General features: G+C 37.9%; 1 protein-coding gene across 1 annotated transcript in view; it reads left to right on the forward strand.

The window, feature by feature from the left end:
* Nucleotides 1-22668, forward strand: part of LOC110218426 (catenin alpha-2) — a 1469797-nt gene that overhangs the window by 1414096 nt on the left and 33033 nt on the right. The window contains 2 exon segments of the mRNA XM_021001143.2: nucleotides 3793-3927; nucleotides 20600-20743. Of these exon segments, the coding sequence (XP_020856802.1) occupies nucleotides 3793-3927; nucleotides 20600-20743 (279 nt within the window).

Genomic DNA, 22668 nt, shown 5'->3' on the forward strand with positions numbered 1-22668 from the left:
ATAAAAATCTTGATACAATAACACAACAAATAATTTAAAAACTGTGTCCTGAAGCATTAGAACAAGAGGGGAAAGCAGAAATAGTAAGAATCTACTGAACACCACCTAAAAGAGATCTTATGAGGAAAACCCACAGGAATATCATAGTCAAATTCCAAAACCCCCAGATCAAGGACAAAATGTTATGAGCAGCAACAACAACAAGAATAATAACAAAAATTACATGTGGTGGTACCACAACTACAATCGAACAAGACCTATCCATGGGGACACTAAACGATTGCAGGTCTTGGAACACTAGATATCAAAGAGCAAAAGAACTGGGCTTGTGGCTGAAAATATCATAGCCAGGAAAGCTAAGCATGTTTCTGAATGGAAAAAAAAAATTACATTTGAGCATTTTGTCAGTCTTTCAGGACTTTGTTAAAAACAAAAAAACCTGAGCTCAGTGGAAGATTTGTCATATAAGAGCCAAGGGAAATATAAGGTACATACCACTGAGCGATTACAAGGGTCTAAAGGATAGAATGTTTGCCTTTTGTGTATGGAAAATGTAAAACTTGTAACTAAGACTGTTACTAGTAATTAGGTAACTTATAAGAATGATTGGGGTAGACCTGAGCATGATATGACTTCAAAAATTAAAACCATTAAAGAACAGCTAAAAGAGTAATTACACTTTATAAATGAGGTGCCAGAGAAAGAACCAATAGAGAGGAATGAGATGAGGGAGGAGAGCTGTTATTTCAGGAAACCTACTTTTGTCAGGAATGGGTTTAAGAGGAGGAAAGGGGCAGCTAGGTGATGCAATAGATTCAGCCCCGGCCCTGGGGACAGGAGGACCTCAGTTTAAATCCGGCCTCAGATACTTGACACTTAATAGCTGTGTGACCTTGGCAAGTCACTTATCCCCAATTGCTTCCCCTCCCCCTGCCCTAACTAAAAACAAAACAAAACAAAACATCCTGAAGTGAATATTGTCATACTCATCACAAATTGTACTGCAGATGCTAAATAGAAACTGGAGGAAAGCAAGTGACTGTTTTCTGGCTCAGTGTTATGGGGAGCCTTTTACTTTGGGGAGGATGGTGAAGGGCAAGAATGTCTCCTGGCTCTAGAGTGGATGTTTCAAAAAAATCTCTCGTCTTCCTTGCTACTGGACAGAATTGGAGGAAATTACAAATACTCAAATGAATCCACTACAAATTCATTATCAAACATTAACAGGGTTCGCACTAGAGAAAGGCAATGTGTATCACAGAGAACAGGGATGATAGTGGGAGGCAATGTGTTTGAGAAGGCGGGAGGGAATGGAATCTAGGGTTAATGCAGAGGGGTTGGCATTGGCATGAAGGGCCACCTTTCATCAGAATATGGAGTAATGGAGGAGAAAGTGAGTAATGGTGTTAGGAGGATCTGAGATGAGGAGAAAAGGAGAAGGAAATGGCATCACTTTTTTTCTTCAGCAAAGTATGAAATGAGGGCCTCAGTTGAAAAGGTGGAGGGAAGGGTTGGTGACATAAACTTGCGGAGAAAAGGGAACATTTGGAACAAGAAGAGTTATAGGATTGTAGTAGACCCAGTTGTCACTGCTTTGTGATTTCCTCAAGTTTTGTTCAATATCGTGGAAGAGGAGTAATGGGAAAAGATCATAGAAGTCTAGCATTGTTATTCGGCAAGGTGTGATCAGCAATAGTAAAAGGAACCGAAGAAGTCAAGAGTTAAGAATAATATTGAACTGAACTGGTTCACAAGGAAGATGAGCTTCAGAAAGGAGAACGGTACATCAGGAACGTGGTCTCTGAAAAAAAAAAAAACACTGTCTAAACAAGACACACTCTCTTACTTTTTTTTTTCTCATTATGGGAATAACCACCAGAAAGTGACTAGCCATTTCTGTTGTTCTTGGATCAGGACCTTCTTATACATACCATTGTGGGGATTTGAGAGGTTGTAGAGGTGTTCCGCTTGGGAAGACATGCTTTTTGCATTTTAAATTCCTCTGGATGAGGTTCAGCTGAACAGCTGACAATGACCAAAGCTGGGGAAGCCATCAGCAGATGCCTTTCTGTAGCTGGATTTTTTTTTCCGCAAAGTTTCAAGATATGCATGCAATATAAACTTTTTATGGACTGTTGCATTTTTAATTACTGTTCCAAGGAGATAGGACTTCCAGTTTAATTTGCTCCAAGGTATTTGTATTGAAAGCTTTGTCAGCTCTCTGGAGAGATATCATTTTAAAGTTAATTCTTTTCAGTACATGGGTCTCAGGAGTCGGATAAATATTACAGTATTAAATAGTTGCAGAAAGGAGAAATGGTCTCCCTGGGATTCTTCCTTGATAGATGCACTAATGTAGAAGAAGGCATGTTGGTAACAGCCATGCAGAGAATAGGTTAGACTCAGTGACCTCCTTAAGTCCTCCTTCCTTGCTTTTTGTTTTTATCAAAAAAGAAAATATGGTTGTGTCCAAATCACATGTTTGAATTACATAGATAGAAGTTTGCAAACTTCTCAAGGCTTGCTAAACTGTTTCCTAGTATTTCACTTGGATGTCTCTATTTCTTTTTTTATTTCTTTTATAAATGTATTTATTTATTTTTTGTTTTAAACATTCACTTACATAAGATTTTGAGTTCCAAATTTTCTACCCGTCTCTCCCTTCTCCCTACCCCAAGACAGCGTGTAAATTGATATAGGCTCAACATATACGTTTATTGGACTTCTGTGTCTCACGTGTGTTCTTGTACACATAACCATATGCCAAAGATTACTGCGATTGGCCCTGGATCCTTTTTTCTATCATGTTTATTCAAGATGGCTGATGATTGTGTTAGTGAAATACCAAATTGAATCTAGAATTTCCAGAGTCCCCCAAACACATCATTTTCAAGCTCCCAGATCTCTGAAGCCCCATGCTATAAAGTCAATCACACAACAACTCTCATGTGCTGACACTCATATGAGAATTCTTAGACAATCATGAGTCAGGTCACGAGGCAGGGGCACACTTTCCTGAGCCATGGGAGTCATTGAGGGAATCTAGAATATTCCTTTTATCATTTAGAATGGTGACTCCCTTTTCTTAGCTGGTCATGTAATGGGCAAGCTGAACAATTGTGTCTTCCAATCCACAGTTTATTTCAATTGACTCTGAATGTGTTGTTCTAGGAATATTCCCACTTGTATTGGTTATGAACTATCTCTAAGCCTCTTACTTTTAAGGGCCTTGAATAGGTCGCTATAATTTTGAGATTTCACAATGAGTCCAAAATGGAGACAGACATGCTATAATAAGAATGATGCTCTGCTTAGACAAGCAAAGGAAATAAATTGCTTCGTCTTCTTATTAAAGTAGCGACTTGAAATCATATCCTCTAATGCAGCATGCAGATTAACATAAATGATTTCCTTCCAGGGGAGAATGGCTGGGTGTTTGTGTCAATAGACTCCCATGCTTCATGAAAGCTGAATGGAGTTCTCCGCAAAATAGCCTCTGAGATTACTTAGCTGTCTTTACTGTGCAGAAGGCAACTAAGAAAAGTGTAATTAATTATTTACAGATGATATCAATAGGGTCTTTCTGGGATATCTTCATATTTTAATTCATGAGATTCTGTGGAAGCAGAAAGACTAATTCTCAACCATTAACTCCCATCCCAAGGGGACAGGTGGGTAGTGTTTTGCTAATATGGTATAAGACCTAAATTATGTCCTTCTGTGAGATTTGATGTGACAAGTGTTATCTAAGATACCATATAATTGAGAATGCCACTTTTTTTTTATTTTCAGTGTCCTGATTCTGCGTGCAAACAGGATTTATTAGCCTACCTTCAACGGATTGCTTTGTATTGCCACCAGCTTAATATCTGCAGCAAGGTCAAGGCAGAAGTACAGAACTTGGGCGGAGAGCTTATTGTATCAGGGGTAAGCTGGTATTTGGATGTCATAACTTAAAAGGTCCCAGTGTGGTAGCACTTTAAGGGAACCATTCTTGGCAACAGTACTGTTTCAAATAATAATAATAATAATAATAATAATAATAAATCATTAAAATAGAAGAAGTAGATGACAACTCAAACACTAGTGATTCATATATAGGGAGGCTTTTTAAAATGTTATCACCATTATTCCAGACCTTACAATAACTGGTGAAGAGCAATTTGATTTTCCAATTACCCTGTGTTTATACTAGCCTTATAAAATCTCCATTCTTCACAAGAAAACTAATTTCATAGTCTGGAAACTCATTGCCAAGCTGTGACTATTGTAATTATTTGGGGCTTTTGTCTATTTACTCATTGTAAGTCTACTTCCCTTTGTTAGTATTAGAAATTTGCATCATCTGTACAAGAGCCAGGACCTCTCCATTGGGGCTTGTGTTCATGTCTTAAAGATGATGAAAATGACAGGAGTTCCTTCACTCAGGTTCCAATGCATACTAGGTTTATCAATGACCTAAGACCTAGCAGACGTGCTGTTGCCAAAAAGAAACTAACATAGCTGTCAAACACTAACAATTACATTTCCTTTGCTCAGTTGTTCCCATTTTTGTTTTCTTTTTGCCGTGGAAATATAATCATCTGGTCCATTTCCATCCCATGAATCAACATGGAAAATTCAAGGAATATTTAGTACATGCAGTATTTCTTGGTAGGATTTCCATATGGAGGTGTTGGGTTTCTTGCCCATGTCTTATTCCCGTTCCCTCATCCCTCAACTGAAACTCTGGGAAGTAAAGGCAACTTCCCAGCTCACAGCTTGCTGGTCATTGTGATTTGTATGCAAATTCTGAAGTGTGGCTCCAGCAACCTTTATCTCTTCCCACCCCTTTCCCAGCCAACTGCAGTGAAGTCATTTTAAATGTGTGGCATTACTCATGATACAACATTTTCAAGATGGTGGATGGCTTATGAGGATTGGGTTGGTCGTGAGCCCCAATTCTTTGTAAAGCCCTTTTTCAGGAATTTCACCATGTGAAAATAATTCAGTCCTCAGACAAGTTTTTCAACTGCAAGGGAGAAAAGCAAAATCCCATTTGTATCCAGATGCTTCAGTCCATGAATGATTTTACTTGCAAAGAAGGCAATTGTGAAGCAAAATGATTGGGCTGGCCTGGAGACACCATCTTGAAAGCCTACTCTGTACTGTCCTAGCAAGGCAGCCTAAGAAATCGGCTGCACCATGCTAGTCGAAAAGGTTCTCCCCTTCTTCCCCTGGTCAAAGAAATCCAACTTGAAAATCTCCCACTGCAAAGCCGTAATCTGTCTTGCATTGTGCTCTCCTCCCCGACTGAGTGGTCTTTCCCCTCCAAACTCTTGCTTGTAAGCAATGCTGTTGCATTTCAGTCACCATGCTTCTTTTCTTCTCTTCTGCCTTGATGGTATCATTCTCCATGCCATACAGCTTTTTTCATCCATCTGTACAAAACAGTTGTGGAACTGAATGCATTTGGTTCTCTGTGTCGTATGTGCTTTAAATCTCTCTCCAATTTCTTCTTTTTTTATTCATTTTTTTTAAACATGGATGCACGACGTATCTTTGTAAATCTCAGGCTCCACAGCTTCATCCTCCACAAAGCTTTCTGGGCAGAAATGCTTACCATAATTTTCTCTGGCACATCATTGTTAGCAGTCACTGCTTCCGAAGCCTCATCTCCATTGTCTGTTCCTCATTTAGATGTATTCCCAACCCATCAGTGGCTTTCATCTTTTGCATTGTTAGTTTTGAAGATATTTTCAGGGACTCAGGAAGCTTGTGTTAATGGAGTCCGCTTCTTTGAGATGTGTTGTATAAAGTTACAGAAACTGATAATGGTTTCTCCAAGAGAAATTGTTCAAAGCTCCATCGTAGCATTGATCCAGGACTTCTTCATGGTATGTAACATGTGATGCAGACACGGCAAAGGGCCTGCTCTTTTGCCTCATTGATTTTTTTTTTTTTTTGCAAAGGAAAATTATTGCTCTTCAGGGACTCACTGGCATCTGTAGATTGCTTCTCTTTTCCCACTTCTGCTCCCATCTTATTCTTCATTGGCTAAGTCAATTAGTACACCACAAAGTTCTCCAGCCACTATACTTCACTACCTTCTGAAAGGCAAAAGGAGACAAGAATATGAGGTTCACAAATGAGAAAAAATGCCCCACTTTTTCTGCCAAGAAAGTGCTCCTGTACTTTGGGTTCAATTTATATTTGGGGTTAGCTCCCTTACTTTGCCCTGCATTGATGATTACTCTGCCAGATTGTTAAGGAGATAGCACTGTAGCTCATGTTGCAGCTGCAAATGTTGGCTACACTTTTTATACCTTTCCCTATGAATCCATTCGGTGAGGATTCAGAGCCACACTGAAGGGCTAAGAATAAAATGGTTTGAAGCTTCCTCTGGAAATTGTTTGGTACAACCTAATGCTCTCTGCCAAGTCCAGGGGATTTGGGACACCCTGTTTGCAGATGATGCCTGTTGAGAAAACACGGTATTAACTTTCAAGCATAAAGACAGTAGCCATAACTTCCAACTCTAAATTTGTATTCCTGTATATGATGCATTTCTGTCTAGCAAGAAATTTTAGGTGAGTGGAACACAGGGATCAGTTTGCTTTATTTTTGAAAGAATTCCTATCATTTTATCTATTGTGGATAGTTGTATGTTTAAAATGCACGTGCATTAAAAACAAGTGTGTGTGAGGACATTGAGAACTTCCAGCCTGTGCTCTCTCTGTCTCTTTTGTCTCTCTCTGTCTCTCTCTCTCTCTCACTCTCTCTCTCTCTTTCCTCCCTCTCTCCTTCTCTCTCTCTGTCTCTGTCTCTGTCTGTCTGTCTCTGTCTCTGTCTCTCTGTCTCTGTCTGTCTCTGTCTCTGTCTCTGTCTGTCTCTGTCTCTGTCTCTCTGTCTCTGTCTCTCTCTCTCTCTCTCTCTCTGTCTCTCTCTCTCTCTCTCCCTCCTTCTTTCCCTTTCTTTCCCTTTGGGGGAAAAGGTGAGGATAGTGTTGTGAAAAAGAATTTGCTAGAAATATCTGAAGTTTGCCATTAGTCACAAAGGAAACTCCTGGGATTTGAAAACCTATAGTGACTGTGAATCTGTGTGTGTGTATGTGTGTGTGTAACTGATCTGTCTTAGTGAAAAAAGACAGTTTCCACATTAGTTTCCAAACTATACTAATGATTAAGTCATAAATCATATCTCAGAATGTAATAACTGAATAACCTTGGGTCACATGTATGTGAATGCATGCATTATATTCCATGTAGTCATAGAAAGTGTCCCCAAAGCCAATTTTTAAGCTTTAGTAACTTAAAACTGTGTTAATTCTTGGGACATGGTCTAGATGAGAAGTTTTACGGTGTATCAACTTGTTGACCTAGGAGTCATGAAGCCATGAGTTCAAAACCTGACTCTGACACATACTAGTTCTATGACTCCAACTAGTTCAATGAAAATCTCAGTGCCCCAGGTAACTAAGACTCTAAGTTATATTTGACTAACAGCATGAGTTTTCCAAGTTTGAAGTTCCCTACAAAGATGATATTGCGAACATACACACATATGCATATATGTGTACACATACAGTACATGAGTATATATAGATACCTATATATATATATAGGTATATATAGGTATATATATATACCTATATATATATATATATATATATATATATATATATATACATGTGTAACCTCAAGAATATATGAGTTATAGACACATATGCATGAATGCAGGTGTTTATGCTTATATATCTCCTATCTTTACCATGTGAATTTTAGATTTTATTGGTATGAGGTACTCTAAGTAGGAAAATTTTCAACAGTGTAAATCTAAAGCTTCTCTGCAATTGATGAGCTTTGATACTTGCCTGGGGCATTTTAAGTTTAAGTGACTTGCCTAGCTAGGGTCACACAGCCAGTATCAAAGAAACATCTTGAATTTTTATATTCTTGACTCCAAGGCTGGCCTTATATCCCTTTTACCCTGCTGTAAATATGTACAGAAACACAATTACCTCTTTATACCCATGGCTAGAGGTGAGGTGGAAAAATATTTTCCTTTTTTCCCCCACTTTGGTGGCTTATGATGGTCTCAAAGGTTGTTAATGGGAAAGGAGCTCCACCTTTCACATTAAAAGTCAAATGGTTTTATTTGTAAATGTGAGTAAATTCATTTCATTGTGCTCTCAGGGGATCTTGATAAAGCAGGGTCAGAATTAAACTCCGAAGTAATCTCAGAGGACTTCTGCAAAGTGACTGGGCTGGGCTGGAGACAACATCTTGAAAGACTCCTATGTTGTGTCCTAGAAAGGGAGTCTAATAAATTGGCTGTTCCTCGCTGGTCCCAAATGTTCTTCAATTCTTCACCTGGTGAAGGAAATCCAACTTTGAAAATTTCCACTGCAAAGCCCTGTGCCTCTTGCCTAAGAAAGGTAGTTTGACAGTACAAAGATAGTCTTGGCCTCAGAGCCACAATATCTGATTAATAGTCCCACCTCTACCACTCTAACTTGCACTATTACTTTGGAGAGATTAATTCCTTCTCTCAACCTCGGTTTCCTTATTTGTCAAAGTGAAAATAGTATGCCATAGGTGACTCCCTTTTCAAACATCTTAGAACTAGTTGGGATTAAATTGAGGAACAAAAACCATTCATCCTTATGGACAGTCCACGAATCCAGTGTTTTTTCTAAAAGAAAAACCTCAAATACCTCAAATCATATACTCCATCATACACGTATGGTTAAATCATCTATGTGTTCCTTCATTCTCTTTCTCTCTGTTTTTGTCTTTGTCTGTCTCTGTCTCTGTATCTGTCTCTGTCTGTGTCTGTCTCTCTGTCTCTCTCTGTATCTCTCTCTCTCTCTCTCTCTCTCTCTGTTTTTCTCTCTCTACTTCTGCCTCAGTCTCTTTCTGTCTCTCTCATCTTATTTTCTGCTTTTATGTGTCTTTTCCATTGGTTGCTCTGGATTTCTCTCATTCCTGAGAGAATGCCCCAAAAGTTAATGGGTTATCATGATGCATTATTAAGGATTTAATTCTCTAAAGGTTTAGTATTGCTACCCTCTCCCATGGCCAGATCATGTCTGTTATTTGTATTAAATCGTTGGTACCACAGTTCAGGAAAGACTGCCGCACTGGAGCATGTCCAGAGGAGAATAATCAAAATTTGGGGAGGTCTGGGAACATGCCATTAAGGATTGATTGACAGAAATGCTGGCAGTTAGCCTGAACCTATGGGGACATGATTGCTGGTTGCAATTATCTCAAGGACTGCGTGAGAAAGGAGGATTCTACTCCCCCTCCCCATTTCTAGGGAGCAAAGCTAGGAGGAGTGGGTAGAAGTTTCAAGATGGCAGATTTAGGCTTTATGTAAGGAATTGTTTTCTAACAATTCAATCTATTCAAAAGTGTAGTGGGCTGCCTTAGAAGCCAATAGTTCCCTTCAAACAGGAACTGGACAGCCCTTTTGTAAAGGATAATGTTGAGGGGAGTCCTCATCAAGGGAAAGATGGTTCGAGAACATTTCTAAGTTCCATTCCAACACGGAGATTCTGGGATTGTGAAATGAGATAACATCTCAGGCTGCTTCTGTACTTATAAGAAGAGAATCCATTGAAAAAAAAGCAAGCAGACACACTTTTTCTTGTGTCCTGATGGATCTTCCTATTTCCCTGCTTTAAGAGTCTGCTATTTTTCAAGGTAGGCACTCCTTCCACCGAGGTAGCTGGTGACCCCTTTGTAGCCCATAGGATTACAGACCTAGAACTGTAAGGTATCTTAGAGGTCCAAACTCCTCACTGTATACTTGAGAAAACTGAGGCGCAATGAGTGGAAGTGAGATGCTTAAAGTTATGTAAGAGCCAATACTAAGGCACTGGTTTTGTGCCTTTTATATTATACAACATTAAATCTAAAGTCACAGATAATTCTTAAATAATCAGTATTCAACCTTGGAATTATGTAGTAAGATATTCCCCCAACAACACCAGTACATGTGCCTGGGTGTGCATGCACACACACACACACGCACACTAGCTTATATAATTGTGGTTTATCCACTTCCAAATCCAGTTTATGAGCATTAGACCAGGTTCATGAAATCAATAATTGGCCATCCTACCAGGAATTGTTACAGTTAAATCATGCCTTTAACTGTTCATCGCACATGCAATTCTATCTCCTACCTTCTGGCCTTTAAATAGGATGTTTCCCTTGTTTGGAATTCCCTCTACTTTGTCTTTATGAATGAATGAATGAATGAATGAATGAATGAATGCATAGTCTATTGTAATAGTCAGGGGGAGAGGTGATGAGGGCTTGACCTAGGGCTCCTGCTATGTAAATAAAGACAAGGTGAGGAATGGGCATGGTGTCAGGAAGAAAAAACAAATAACAAAACTCTCCAGTTGTTTGGATGTAGGGTGTGAGGAAGAAGGAAGCATCAACAATGATGATGAAGTGATGAAAATGGGTGGCCAGAAGGATGGTGGCTCAATAGAGATAGAGAAATTCAAGAGAGGGTGTGGGATTTTGGATGAGAAGATGAATTCTGTTTTGGGAACATAGGTGTATGCATAAACATATGTACATTTTTATATGTACATATAAAGGCATATATATATATATATGTACATCTGAATATGTGTATGTATATTTATGTGCAAATATATTAAATTTCAAGAATTTGAGTTTTGTATGGTATATCTCCAGTACATCACATAGTGTCTTGCACATGGCAGACACATAGTACATTACTGTCAATTTGGCTTAGAATTATCTGTGGAGCAATCAGGTGGAAATGTTCGACAATTAGAAATGTACATTGGGAACTCAGGGGAGATATGAGAGCTGGATTTTAGTGCTAGCTGTAGACTATTGTTGTTCTAGTTATCAGCACTGTACCTGGCACATAGCATATGTTTAATAAATTTTTCTTGATTAATTCCAAAAAAACATTAATTTTTCCAAGCCATTAGATCATACTAAATTTTCCAACATTGAAAATATATTCCATTTGGGGAAAGGGGAGTTTCTTATGATTTCTAGTTATTCATTTGTACTTCATCAAACTAAAATCTGATGGGTTTGATCAATTTCACTGAGAAAGAAAATCAAAGAATAAGATTATTGGGACTTTTATGTTTAAGCCTCAGTAACTGAAATGAACTCCACATACTCTTTGATTTTCTATGTAATAAACTTTTGATCATCCATATTAAGATATGAAAGAATTACCAAAAAAGCCCAAACACTGAATCAAAAAAAAAATCTGTTTAGTTTGGGTCTGCATTTTGGTAGCAAAAATTTGAATGTGAGTGTTGCATATTCTGGGCCTTCCTGGGACTTCAGAACAAACTCATTTAGTTCATCACTTTTCAGAAGAGGAGGCACTTAGGTTTGTGAACTAAATGTGTCTTTTTTAGTTGAAGGTTAAGTCAAGGTCCAGAGAAGGTTGCTTGAAAGTGTTGACAAGAAAAGAACCCAGGTGTCTTTAATCTATTGGAACTTAGAAAGGAGACAAAAGATGGATGTAATTTGATGATAACTATAAATTAACTGTATCTTTTAAGTTGTATCCATTTTTAAATAAAATATGACATTCAAGAATACTCTCTCCTTATTTTGCCAGCAGAGTATCACTAAAACTTAGGTGTCACATAATCTGTATAGCCAAATACTTCATAGTTGTCATGAAACAGTACTTTAGAAGGCCCCATTTTCAGAAGCAGGGTGGTCCATTTTTAACCAAATTATACCAATTTTTAAAGCACTTGCCTGAAAAATTTTCTCTTTTTTCCATTAGATTATTTCAAGGTAGGTTTTTCTTTTGGACAAAGGACTTGAACATGGGTTCGAGACTTGATTCATTGGATGACCTGGAGCAGTTCGTAAAAGTTCTCAAGGACTTACTATTTTGTATTTGTAAACCTAGGCATATGACAGAGAGGCTGATCTGTGAACTAGCAAGAGTACTAGATGAGAAATTAGAAGACCTTGGTTTGAATCTCAGGTCTATTATTTGCTATCTGTGTGACCTTAGGGAAATGCATTAAGCTTCCTAGGCCTCATATAGTTGTAAAAGGAAAATGCTGAAAAGATTACTTTTACAGACCATTGCAGCTTTAAAACCTATGATCCCATGAATAGATAATCTTAAATGGGTCATTCTGGTTCTGAAATGTTTTATTTTATTTTATCTCTATGGGTGGAAGTTTCAAAGTTTTAGTAACTCCTTTGCCCTGTGCAAGGATGAGTTACCGCATCAAAGTTAGCAGTTTCCTAAATTTACACTTAATGACCTAAAGTCATTTCATTCCAATCTAATCCAATTCAACAAACATTTAAATATCTACTTTGTGTAGGGTACTGTGCTATATGCTTTGGAAACAGAGAGAATAGAAAAAAACAACAGTCTCAATATTCAAGGATCTTACACAGTTCTGCAAAGGGTTGTGTCAGATAAAGAAGTAATTTAAACGTGAGAAAAAGAAAATTTCTTTTTGGATTAGCCATAAGAGACGGCCCATGAGCTATGCTTTGAAGGAGGATAACAATTCTGGTTTTGTAAACTAGCTTTTCTTCCTCTTCTTGTTCCTCTTCCTCCCCGTCTCTCCTTTCTTCTTTGTATGATCTTGCTAACGTAATTATATTTCAATGCCTCGGTTTCCTCAACTACAGAATGAGGATTTGGGGACAAATGATCTCTGCATCCACTTAAAATACCTTTGACCTATTTTGGATGCTTGTAAGTTCAAGGATATAGAACTTTGCATCTATCATCATAGGCCTGAAACACATTTTCATTTGAATGGAGTATAGCAAGCTGTTGGAAAATATTGCTAAAACCTGGAACATTGATTTTTCAGAGCATGTGATAGTGGAGGAAACAACGTAGTCCATTTCCCTCATTTTACAGGTTAGGTAACTGAGGCACAGGGATTGGAAGGAGCTCACTGGACATGGCACAACAAATCAGTGGCAGAATAGCAGCAAGAACTTAGGCTTCCTCTCTCCTTCCCCAGGTGCCTTTCTGATCTATGGTACACACACTTATTATGCTTACAAGGCATTATACCAATTCTCTCCCCATGCAACTGCAAATATTCATTTCAAATGTCAAGCAAAGTGAACCAAATTTTTCCACGTTGGAGAGGAGGAATCCCAGGGAACAGCCACACTCATTGTGCAGAGGAATGAGGGGAAATCCCCTCAGGTGAAATCATCATTTGCAGATCTCATATCATTCTCATATTTTATATTTTTAAAAAATGCAGAATTCCCCATTACAAGCAGTTTGAGCATCAAAATGATTCTCTCAGAATTGCTTAATCCTTCCCAGGAGAATGTCTGCTATGGAGATCTAGCTAGAATAAAAGCTTTTTCCACTCATTCACCTAAGAGACATCAATTAAGTTTTAAAGACCTTTATACCTTTCTCTTTACCAAACTTTCTTCAGACTCCTAAGACATTCCATAGCTCACATCTTTCCATGTCACAAAGGCAATAATGATATTGGAAGACAAAAGGGACTCACTTATTCTCCCCAGAGACTTCTAACATCTCAATTTTTAAAACTGAAGTGATAACTGATTTGGCCTGGACTCCTGGAACTCTTTTATCCCTAGTTAGGGCTCCTGTCATCTTGCATTATTCTTGACATCTATCTAAATAACAGTAGGCAAAACCTCTGAAGGGAAAGCTATCCATTTCCAGCATACATATGATTCTCTATTGGCAACTCAGCAAGGGATTACATGTTCCTGCATGCTAGTGCCCATAAGCAGCCCTTTGGAAGACATGGTGTAGGGAAGAGAAATTTCTAGAAAGATGATGAAGATAAAACCAAACAAAGGCTCTTTGAAATTCAGAAATTGTAGAAGATAAGTTTCTACTGCGTAAATATCACTTATCTTTCACAATTCAGATTGCTACTACAGAGAAGTAATGAGCAATTTTTGTGCAGAGGGCAAGTAACTTCGTGAGGGCAAGGATGCAATTCCAGATTGCACCAATAAGTAGCCTATCTGGAATACTGTTGTGGAAAGGAGGAAGCTAACCATAAGAATGAGATTCCTCTCAATTAATTTTACTTGTTAACTAGGTATTAAACCTAGTTGTTTCTATACTCCTACAAACAAAAATGCTGTCATCACCCTCCAAATTTTGTACCCTAGGAAACAGCACTGATTGCACTGCCCCAGTTAAAATGTTCTTCTCCTGTTTACCTACCTAGAGGAAATTAAACCAAGCATTACAATTAGATAATGAACAAGCAGTAGTTCTTTACCTGCTTCTCCCCAGATGTGGCCTGATCTCTGAGACCCAAAGAAAATTGGTCAATTTGGTCAAGGGACTTACCATTTTTTTTTTTTTGGGGGGGCTAGGCAATGTGGTTAAATGACTTGCCCAGAGTCACATAGCTAGTAAGTGTTATGTGTCTGAGGTTGGATTGAACTCAGGTCCTCCTGACTCCAGGGTGGTGTTCTATCCATTCTGCCGCTAATTTGTTTTTAAAAGAAAGAAGTGAACTAACCTGTCAATTGAATATTTTAAATGATTATAGTCAGAAAAGCAACAACGTGGAAGGAATATACTAGTCCCTTTGTTAAAGACGCTCATTCTAGAAATATTGAAGAACAGATTTGGCTTAGAGAGGTCATCCTGGTAGTCAGTGGCAGAGCTGGGATTTGAATTGTTTTCGCAGTGGTGACAGCTCTTTTGTTTGTTTTTTCTACCACTGCAGTCTAGCTTGTTTATTCAAAGAAACTGAGTTGGTGAGCACTGCAATCTAAAACATAGACAAACGATTGCTTCTGACCAGCACAGAATCTTAGAATATCTAAATAAGAAATAGTTAACCACAACCTAGGTAATCCTTTGCTTTACAAAGCAGAAAACTGAGGCTTAGCACTGTGATCTACTTAAAACCACACTACCCCTTACGAATGTACATGGACCTGAAAGCCAGACCTATTGGTTTAAGATGCCAGAAGAGTAACTGGGGATTTCCCCAGGATTTAAGGTATTGAAGTAGTTATATACTGTCCATGTTTCTGGGAGGCCAGGGAAAGATTTTGTGATAGAAAGATGAAGTGACCATTTCTGTGGCATGGTGTCGTAGCAGCATGGTTGGCTGCACCCAAATACCAAACCACCACCCCTCATTATGACTCAGTTTTATTTTTTGGGGGTGGAGGTATTGACTTCATTCTCTCTGAATACCCTATTAAAATGGAAGGGATATCACCTTAGGATTTTTGGTTCAAGTTTTCATCAACTTTCATTAGCTCATTAGTTTTCATTAATTGATAAAAACCTAATAGCAAGGACCTGAAAAATAGCTTTTTAATTTTTTTTCAAATTGGGATGTAAAAATATAAATATATAAATATATATACACGTTACGTATGTGTATATCTATGTGTATATGTATACATATATAGAAAATGGATTCTGAGATATAGAGATAAACTTACAAATTTAATTTTTGTGTGTGTGTGTGTGTGTGTGTGTGTGTGTGTGTGTGTGTGTGTAGGAGCTGACATAAGTAATTAACCAGATCAGGATAGGTGTGTAGAGGAAATACCATTTGAACCAAATCCTGAGGGATATTAGCATTACTCTGATGCAGAGGTGAGAAGGAATAAGAATCCAGACACAAAATATGTACTGTGAAAATTCAGAGATAGAAGATGTAGTGTTGTATAATTTTGGTGGAGTATAGAATGTGTTAATATGAGTAATGTTGAATATAATCAGGAAGGGTATTCTAGAGCCAGCTTGTAAAGGAATAGATTATAAAGGGCTTTAAATGCCAAAGAGAGGAGTTAGTTTTTTTTTTTTTTATCTCATAAAGCATTGAGAACCACTGTACTTTCTTGAGAAGGGGAGTAACAGATAGATTAGATTTGGGAATATAAATTTGACAGTGGTGTGATAAATAGGGGAAGTTTGTTAGTTTAGATGGGGAAACCACTTGACATCTTTTACAATAATCTTGGTTGCTTCAGTGTGAATGAAGAGGTGCACACAGATAATGATAATAATAATAACAAGAATTAATATGAAGAATAGTAGCATACATTTATGTGATTTTATATAGCATTTTATGCATTACAAAGTACTTTACATAATGTTAGAAAAGACATTAACATTCCAGTGTAATATCTGTATATTAACAACTTGCAGCTTTCTTCCTAAATGTTTTACCCAATAGAACATTTTATAGGTAGGTGGTCCATTGAAAAATGTTGGGAGATTTGTCTTATTTTTAAGCAGTATTATGTGTAAAGGTGAACAAATCCAAATGTGACTCTATTTATTCTTTTTTTTTTTTGCACAACAGGGGAGTTACTGATAAAAACAATACTATTCATTTAAAATTTTTCTTATTTTTTAATTGTGAGATCAGTCAGTTCTCCTTTCCCTTTCTCATTTCCTAAACCAGCGATGTGTGTGCTGCAATCAGTTCTGGGAGATTCTGTAGTTGGTTATTTAAATATGAATTATCTAAGTTTCCCTTCTTGCCTCTCCAACTCCAGTATTCATTTGTGGATTGCAGCCTCAACTCATAATAGAAATCAACCTGAAAGCTCTCCATTTCATATAATTTCATCAATTTGGAAAAGGGAGCTGTTAAACTTATTGGCTGAATAGATTGTGGGTCTTGTTTATCATTTATGGCTGCTTTTCATTTTTGGTGGCTCACTTGAGAATAAAGGGAATTTCAATGTACCAGTAGTGCTTCTGAGCTGGGATTTTGTGTTCACTTCTGGATTTGCTCATCCTTTGACTTCAGCCTTTTCATAAGCAAGAGATCACTGCTACTGCAGGGAGAGTAATATCTGGGGTTTTGAACAACTTATTCCAGCTTTGTATTCCCAAAGCACAGCCAGTAATCAGCAGCTTCCATGGAATGGTATTTAGTCTTTTGGCTGGGAGATTGTCTGATTCACTTCACTTATATTGTCACATGACAAATATATTTCGAATTATATCATTCCCCAAGTTCTTTCTAAGTAAAAGAAAAATAGATTTTTTTTTTCTGTTTCATATGCCTCACTCAAAGTGTATATTCTGTGTTATTTCTGTTTCAAAGTAATCTTTGCCTAGGACAGCCATATGTCTGCTGATGGATATCTCTTTGTGTTTAAAGTTTCCTTGGTTTCTTGGACCCTATAGGCTATTTTGAAGTATTCTTTCCAGTCTGATTTAAATGATTCATATGCTCTGATTTTTTTATCCCAGTCATCAGAAAAGGCACCATTCTCATTTATATGGACCTAGCAAATGGAACATGTTTCTTGATGTATAATCTAGATGGTCATTGAAGTCCCTTTGCAACCTAGAAATTCTTTGATTCTGTGTTTGCATTCTCTCAAACTGCATTGTCTGAGTCTGCATTGAACCATCCCTTCTTTGGTGGCCTGAAAGTACAAATTTCACATGTTTTCATCTCTATCCCAACTTCTTGAAGCCAAAGAATTCTTCAGTTTTTTTCATTTTTCCCATTTCATAAATATTTCCAGCATTTCATTTTACATCTGTTCTCTAAGCAGTCTTATTTCTGTTGATGTCTTGCCCCAAACTATGAACAGGAATCTAACATCTGTCTCATCAATACCAAATAGTATAAACCTTTCTCCTTTGAATTTACAATGCAGTTGGATGAATGGGGAAAGAGTGGGCTAGAGGATCTCAGAGAATTTCTACCCAGCATCATCACTGAAGACCATTAATTGGCTTTTCCCATCTTTAGCTTTTGCCAAAATGTGAGTTCCTGCATAAAGAGACTAACACCATCCCTCCCCACTGGGAAGCTTGCACTTTAAAATCTGCTCTTATCAAAACCAATCAGTATTGGCTTTGCTATTCAACTGCAACTCTTTTGGCCAATGAATGACGACTATAACCAAATAGGCTGCACTCAGAAAGGACCATCCCAATTATCATGTGCATAATTAGCCAGTCTTTAAATATATCTGTAAAAGGTTCTTTTGGAACACACAAAAATCATATTACAGAAATGGTGCCATCTCACTTTTGATCACAAGCCCGGCTAAGTTCTTTGTCTTGACTCTCCCTCCCCCAAGTCTTGTTTCCTATTTAGAGAACAAAACAAAACGAAATCCAAAAGTGATGTTCAGTTGGTGAGCATCAAAATGCAATATTTTCACTGAATACTTGGAGTCTCCATAGTCTTGTAATTCATAGCTTCAGAAGGAGTTATATTTCTTCATTCAAGACCATTGAACACTCCCTCACTGATAGAAACAGGGCATTTAGAAATGACATTTAGAAATCTTGATCCAGACTAGCCCATAGCTCGACAGCTTTGGGATACTAGCTCATAAAAAGAAACAGATAAAATCTGATTCTGTCATAACATTGCAGGGGGAAGAAAAGAAGTTTGGCTCAGTGGTTTCTAACACAACTAAAGGCATCATTGCAAATTTCACACTCAATCATAACTAATTCAACACTCCACCCAAAAATCCAGCACAGTTCACCACTAGGTATCGCTACCTAGTTTTGCACTGGGGTCTTGATGTCATTGTTCAGCAATTAAACTAGGTTGTTGTTAGGAAAGAGCAAACAAATCTTGAAACCCATCTTAGCTGGGTGATACATCCATGCTATTACTTAAAGTGGACAAGCTTTTTTTTTAAAGACATTCTCAAAACCTTTTTAAATTGGAAGTTAAATTGGTGGGTTGGGTGGAGATTTAAAACATCCTGACACATCCTGGCACATCCTGTGGGAATGCCCAGCACAGAAAAAAATTTTTTGGCACACAACGAAGGGTCACATAAATAAAAGTAAACATTCTAGCCGGGAGACATTTTATTTACCTAAGACAAATGACTGTCTCGTTTATCAGCCACTCTGCAAATAGCCCAAACACTCTCTTTTATTTAACCAAGATATGAGGGCAATGTTGCTAAATCAGAAGGTGTTTGGAATTTAGTGCTTTTACATATTCTGAAATGAGTTATCCCCTCATCTATATTTTCATATATTAAAAAAAAATCTATGTAATTAATGAATTGGAGTTGGTAGCACCTGGTCATAAGAATGTATGCTATCTTTCGGCTAAAGGGAGAGCTCTGAATTCAGAGAGCTGTCCATTCTGAACAACATGACAGATGCTCATAAGAATAAAGCCCCTAGCCATCCTTCACTCATTGTCCTGTTGTGCTAATCATAATTGGAGCTCTCTACTCATAGTGAAATATTATTTCAATGAGGAGCTTATGAAGGGTTCCACTGTGGATGTATGGTTGCCCTTCATTTCCTGGTGTATGAGCCTTGGACATTGCACACTTTTGGAAACCTTCAAAGGGTTCATTTTTTTTTTTTTACCAAAGTGTGTTGCCAGTTAAGTGTCTGTTTGACTCTCTATAGTGCTCTGCCCCAGATTGTATCATAGTCCTCTGCCATTCTGTCTGATTTCACTTAAGGATTGGGCATGAATTTGTATGAGGGCTTTGTCGATGTGATTACTGCCCACTCAGTTCAGACAAGAGGCAAAATGGTCACTGTGATTCCTTAGGACTCATTAGATTACCCCTTCCCCTACACACACACACACACACACACACACACACACACACACACACACACACACAGTAACAATACATCTTGCCATCGTATCTAATTTTTCAACTGTTTGGTATATAGCTCTATCTATATTTTCTTGCAAATACAGAGGGTGACCCAAATTCCTGTTGCTATATAAGTTTTAGTAATATTATTCAACTTAAACTCATTTAATTAGCTTATTCAGACTTAAACTGTGCTTAGACTAAGGGAGAACTCTACACTAAGACTAACCCATTTTTCACAATACAAACACATACACACACACACACAGACTCATACTAAAGCTTTGACAACATTGTCAGTATTATTTTGCAGTGAATAGCACTTTTGGAAGAACTATCTTAAAATGCCTTATGGGCATTATTGATTTTTAAAATCCGATGCCCTTCACACAAGCTAACAGAGCATCTTAAAAAATAAAAGAAGAGTAACTAAAAGTTACACTAGCAACAGTGAATGAATTAAAACATCATTGATTTCTATGAACGAGGTGAGTATCCTTTTGGCCCCATTTCATAGTTGGGCATGAAGAGGCTGGACAAGTTGTTGAAGGTCACACAGCAGGGCAGTGGAACTTCTAAGAACAGCATCTAAAATCCCCAGCTTCTCGTTCCAGGCTTTAAGAGCTGTGGCCCATGCTTTCTTTCTTGGTGATCTTCAAAACGTTAATAAGTACCTTCCACCCAGTACTCCACCACCTACGCCTTGGTGTGCCTTACAAGGCACAATGCTTCTTCATCCTCCTTCCAGATGGTGGATATCGAGGCTCAATGACAGTCGGCAGGTGGAGTTCAAATCACAGGATATCTTTACATAAAAAGCCCCTGTGTCTCTTACTGAACTTAACTCTTTCATAACAAAATTCCTCCCTCTAGTTCTTCCCTTTCCCACCCTCTTCCTGCCCCCTTCCACCCTTCCCCTCCCCTCCCTCTCCCTCTCCCAAACTAGGGTATCGTTTTTCTCTTGCTCTCTCTCTCACTCTCTCTTTTCTGTATCTCTCGGAAATCAGACAGGAGTTCAGAACAATTTCACTACCTTTTATGAGGTAGATTGTGATGTCATAGATGGGGGCAGGGCTAGTCAACTTTCTACCCACCTACCAACCTGTGCTGAGGGAGCTCTGCTCGGGAGTGGAAGCAGTGATTCTTCCATGGTGAGTAACTTCACTTTCTAATCTTTCTCTCATTGCTAACACTAGTCACAGAGGCAGGGAGGGGGTCTCAGGGGTGTGTGGACAAGTCTTTCCAAGCCCATTTTACCATTGGCAACATTGGGTGGCAAGAGACTTTGGTCTTGTTTCCTTGTGTTGATCAAGAGTTTTAATATCTGGTTACAATCTTCCACCATAATCCAATTGTTAATGGTATTCCTAATGAAGAAATCTTAGGCCTCAGTGATGGCCAATTGAACTGTGAGCTGATTTGGGCCTAAAAGGTGCCTCATAATTAAGAGTAATGAATTCATTCCTTAGTTGCCCTAGTAGCTTATGCAATAAACTGGAGGACTAGGTGATATTTTTCCCATTATTCTCCAGATTTTCTGAGTAGCTTTGCTGTAGGAAGGTGTCTGCCAGAGATTCAGTTTGCTACCTTTCCTAGTGTAATAGAGGAATTCTAACATGAGGAGACTGAAAACAAAGAAAAAGTAAACACACACAAAAAAGGATTCTGACACAAATGAACATTTTGAAATTCAAAGCTTAAAGTATAGTTCTGTTCCCCATATAATAAAGAGTAGAGTATTTCCAGATGTCTCTACTTGATTAGTCACTGAGGTATCAAGATACTGCCATTCTTTAAATAACAAATGTTTCACAATTTAATATCTGATAAAGGATGTTATACCATTTGTTGTTGTATTATTATTATTGCTGTTATTGTTATTATTATTATTATTATTATTTTGCATTGTTGCTTCTGGTTTTACTGATTGGCATTTTATATATTCTTCAACATTAGAAAGAAAACTAAACCGTGATGATCATCGTATTCTCCCTTTTCCATCTCTTTTTTTTCTGTCTCTTGGGTTATTGCAATTGTGTAGGTATCAGCATTGCTAAAAAATGGAAAAACAGGATTCTTTACCATAAAAATGGAAGTCTGTCACTTTGGGTGAGGGAAGAACATATGGGGCAGACTACAAGACCCCAACATAGAAACCTTTAAAATTATAAAGAATCGTAACAATGTATTGGTTAACTTTTGTTCAGTACCTTAAACCACCATCTATGATTGACTAGCAATGTGGATTCTGGCTAGAGAGGAAGGAATGAGCAAAACTTTGACAAAAGCAGAGCACCATCTCCCCTGCCTCCAACATTATAGATTCCGTCCTGCCATTGGCCCAAAGGCTAAGTGAGGCAAACTTGTTTATATGAAAGAAACTCATTGTTTCTTAGAGGGGTAACATTACCTGTGCATCCTTCTCCTTACCTTTTATGCTAACCACTGCAATCTTTGGAAAATACAATGATATTTTGATAACCTGACCAGCTAAAAGAAAGCTTTAGAAGAGTGACTTCGTTCTTTGAATTCTCAAGTAATATCAGAGGATTGGTTGTTAGTGAATCATATGAACAGAAAATTCCATGGGTTAGCAGGGGAGAATTAAGGAGTCAGAATGATTCCCCCTCACTCTAAAATAAACCCCCTTTGAACCTCCTTCTGGCTACTTTCCTTTTTCCATCTCTTGCAAAATGAAATCATCATCAGAGAAATGTCGCATTTGATTCTAGCTAGCATGCGCCTAGTGAGTTCTGAATAGTTCAGATCAAGTCCAAATTATAGAAGTCAATGAATTTAATCAACAACAGGTTATTAAGCAGCCTTGCTAGATACTGGTCATATAAGTATGAGGGATACTCCTATTCTGCAGTGCTTATTTCAATGGAAAAGTATTCATTATATATGTATTTTTAGGGCAAAACTATTCATATTGGCATAATAACTATCTAAGAGCTAACATTAAAAGAGCTCCAAAATAGAGGTCACATTGATTCCAGATTAAATGCATATGTAGGCATTACGTGTAATCAGCACACAGATTATACCGTGAGCTTCTAATGTGGTTTGAAGTCTT

Source organism: Phascolarctos cinereus, unplaced genomic scaffold (genome assembly GCF_003287225.1).
Source record: "Phascolarctos cinereus isolate Bilbo 61053 unplaced genomic scaffold, phaCin_HiC Scaffold_2;HRSCAF=192, whole genome shotgun sequence".
Lineage (NCBI taxonomy): Eukaryota > Metazoa > Chordata > Mammalia > Diprotodontia > Phascolarctidae > Phascolarctos > Phascolarctos cinereus.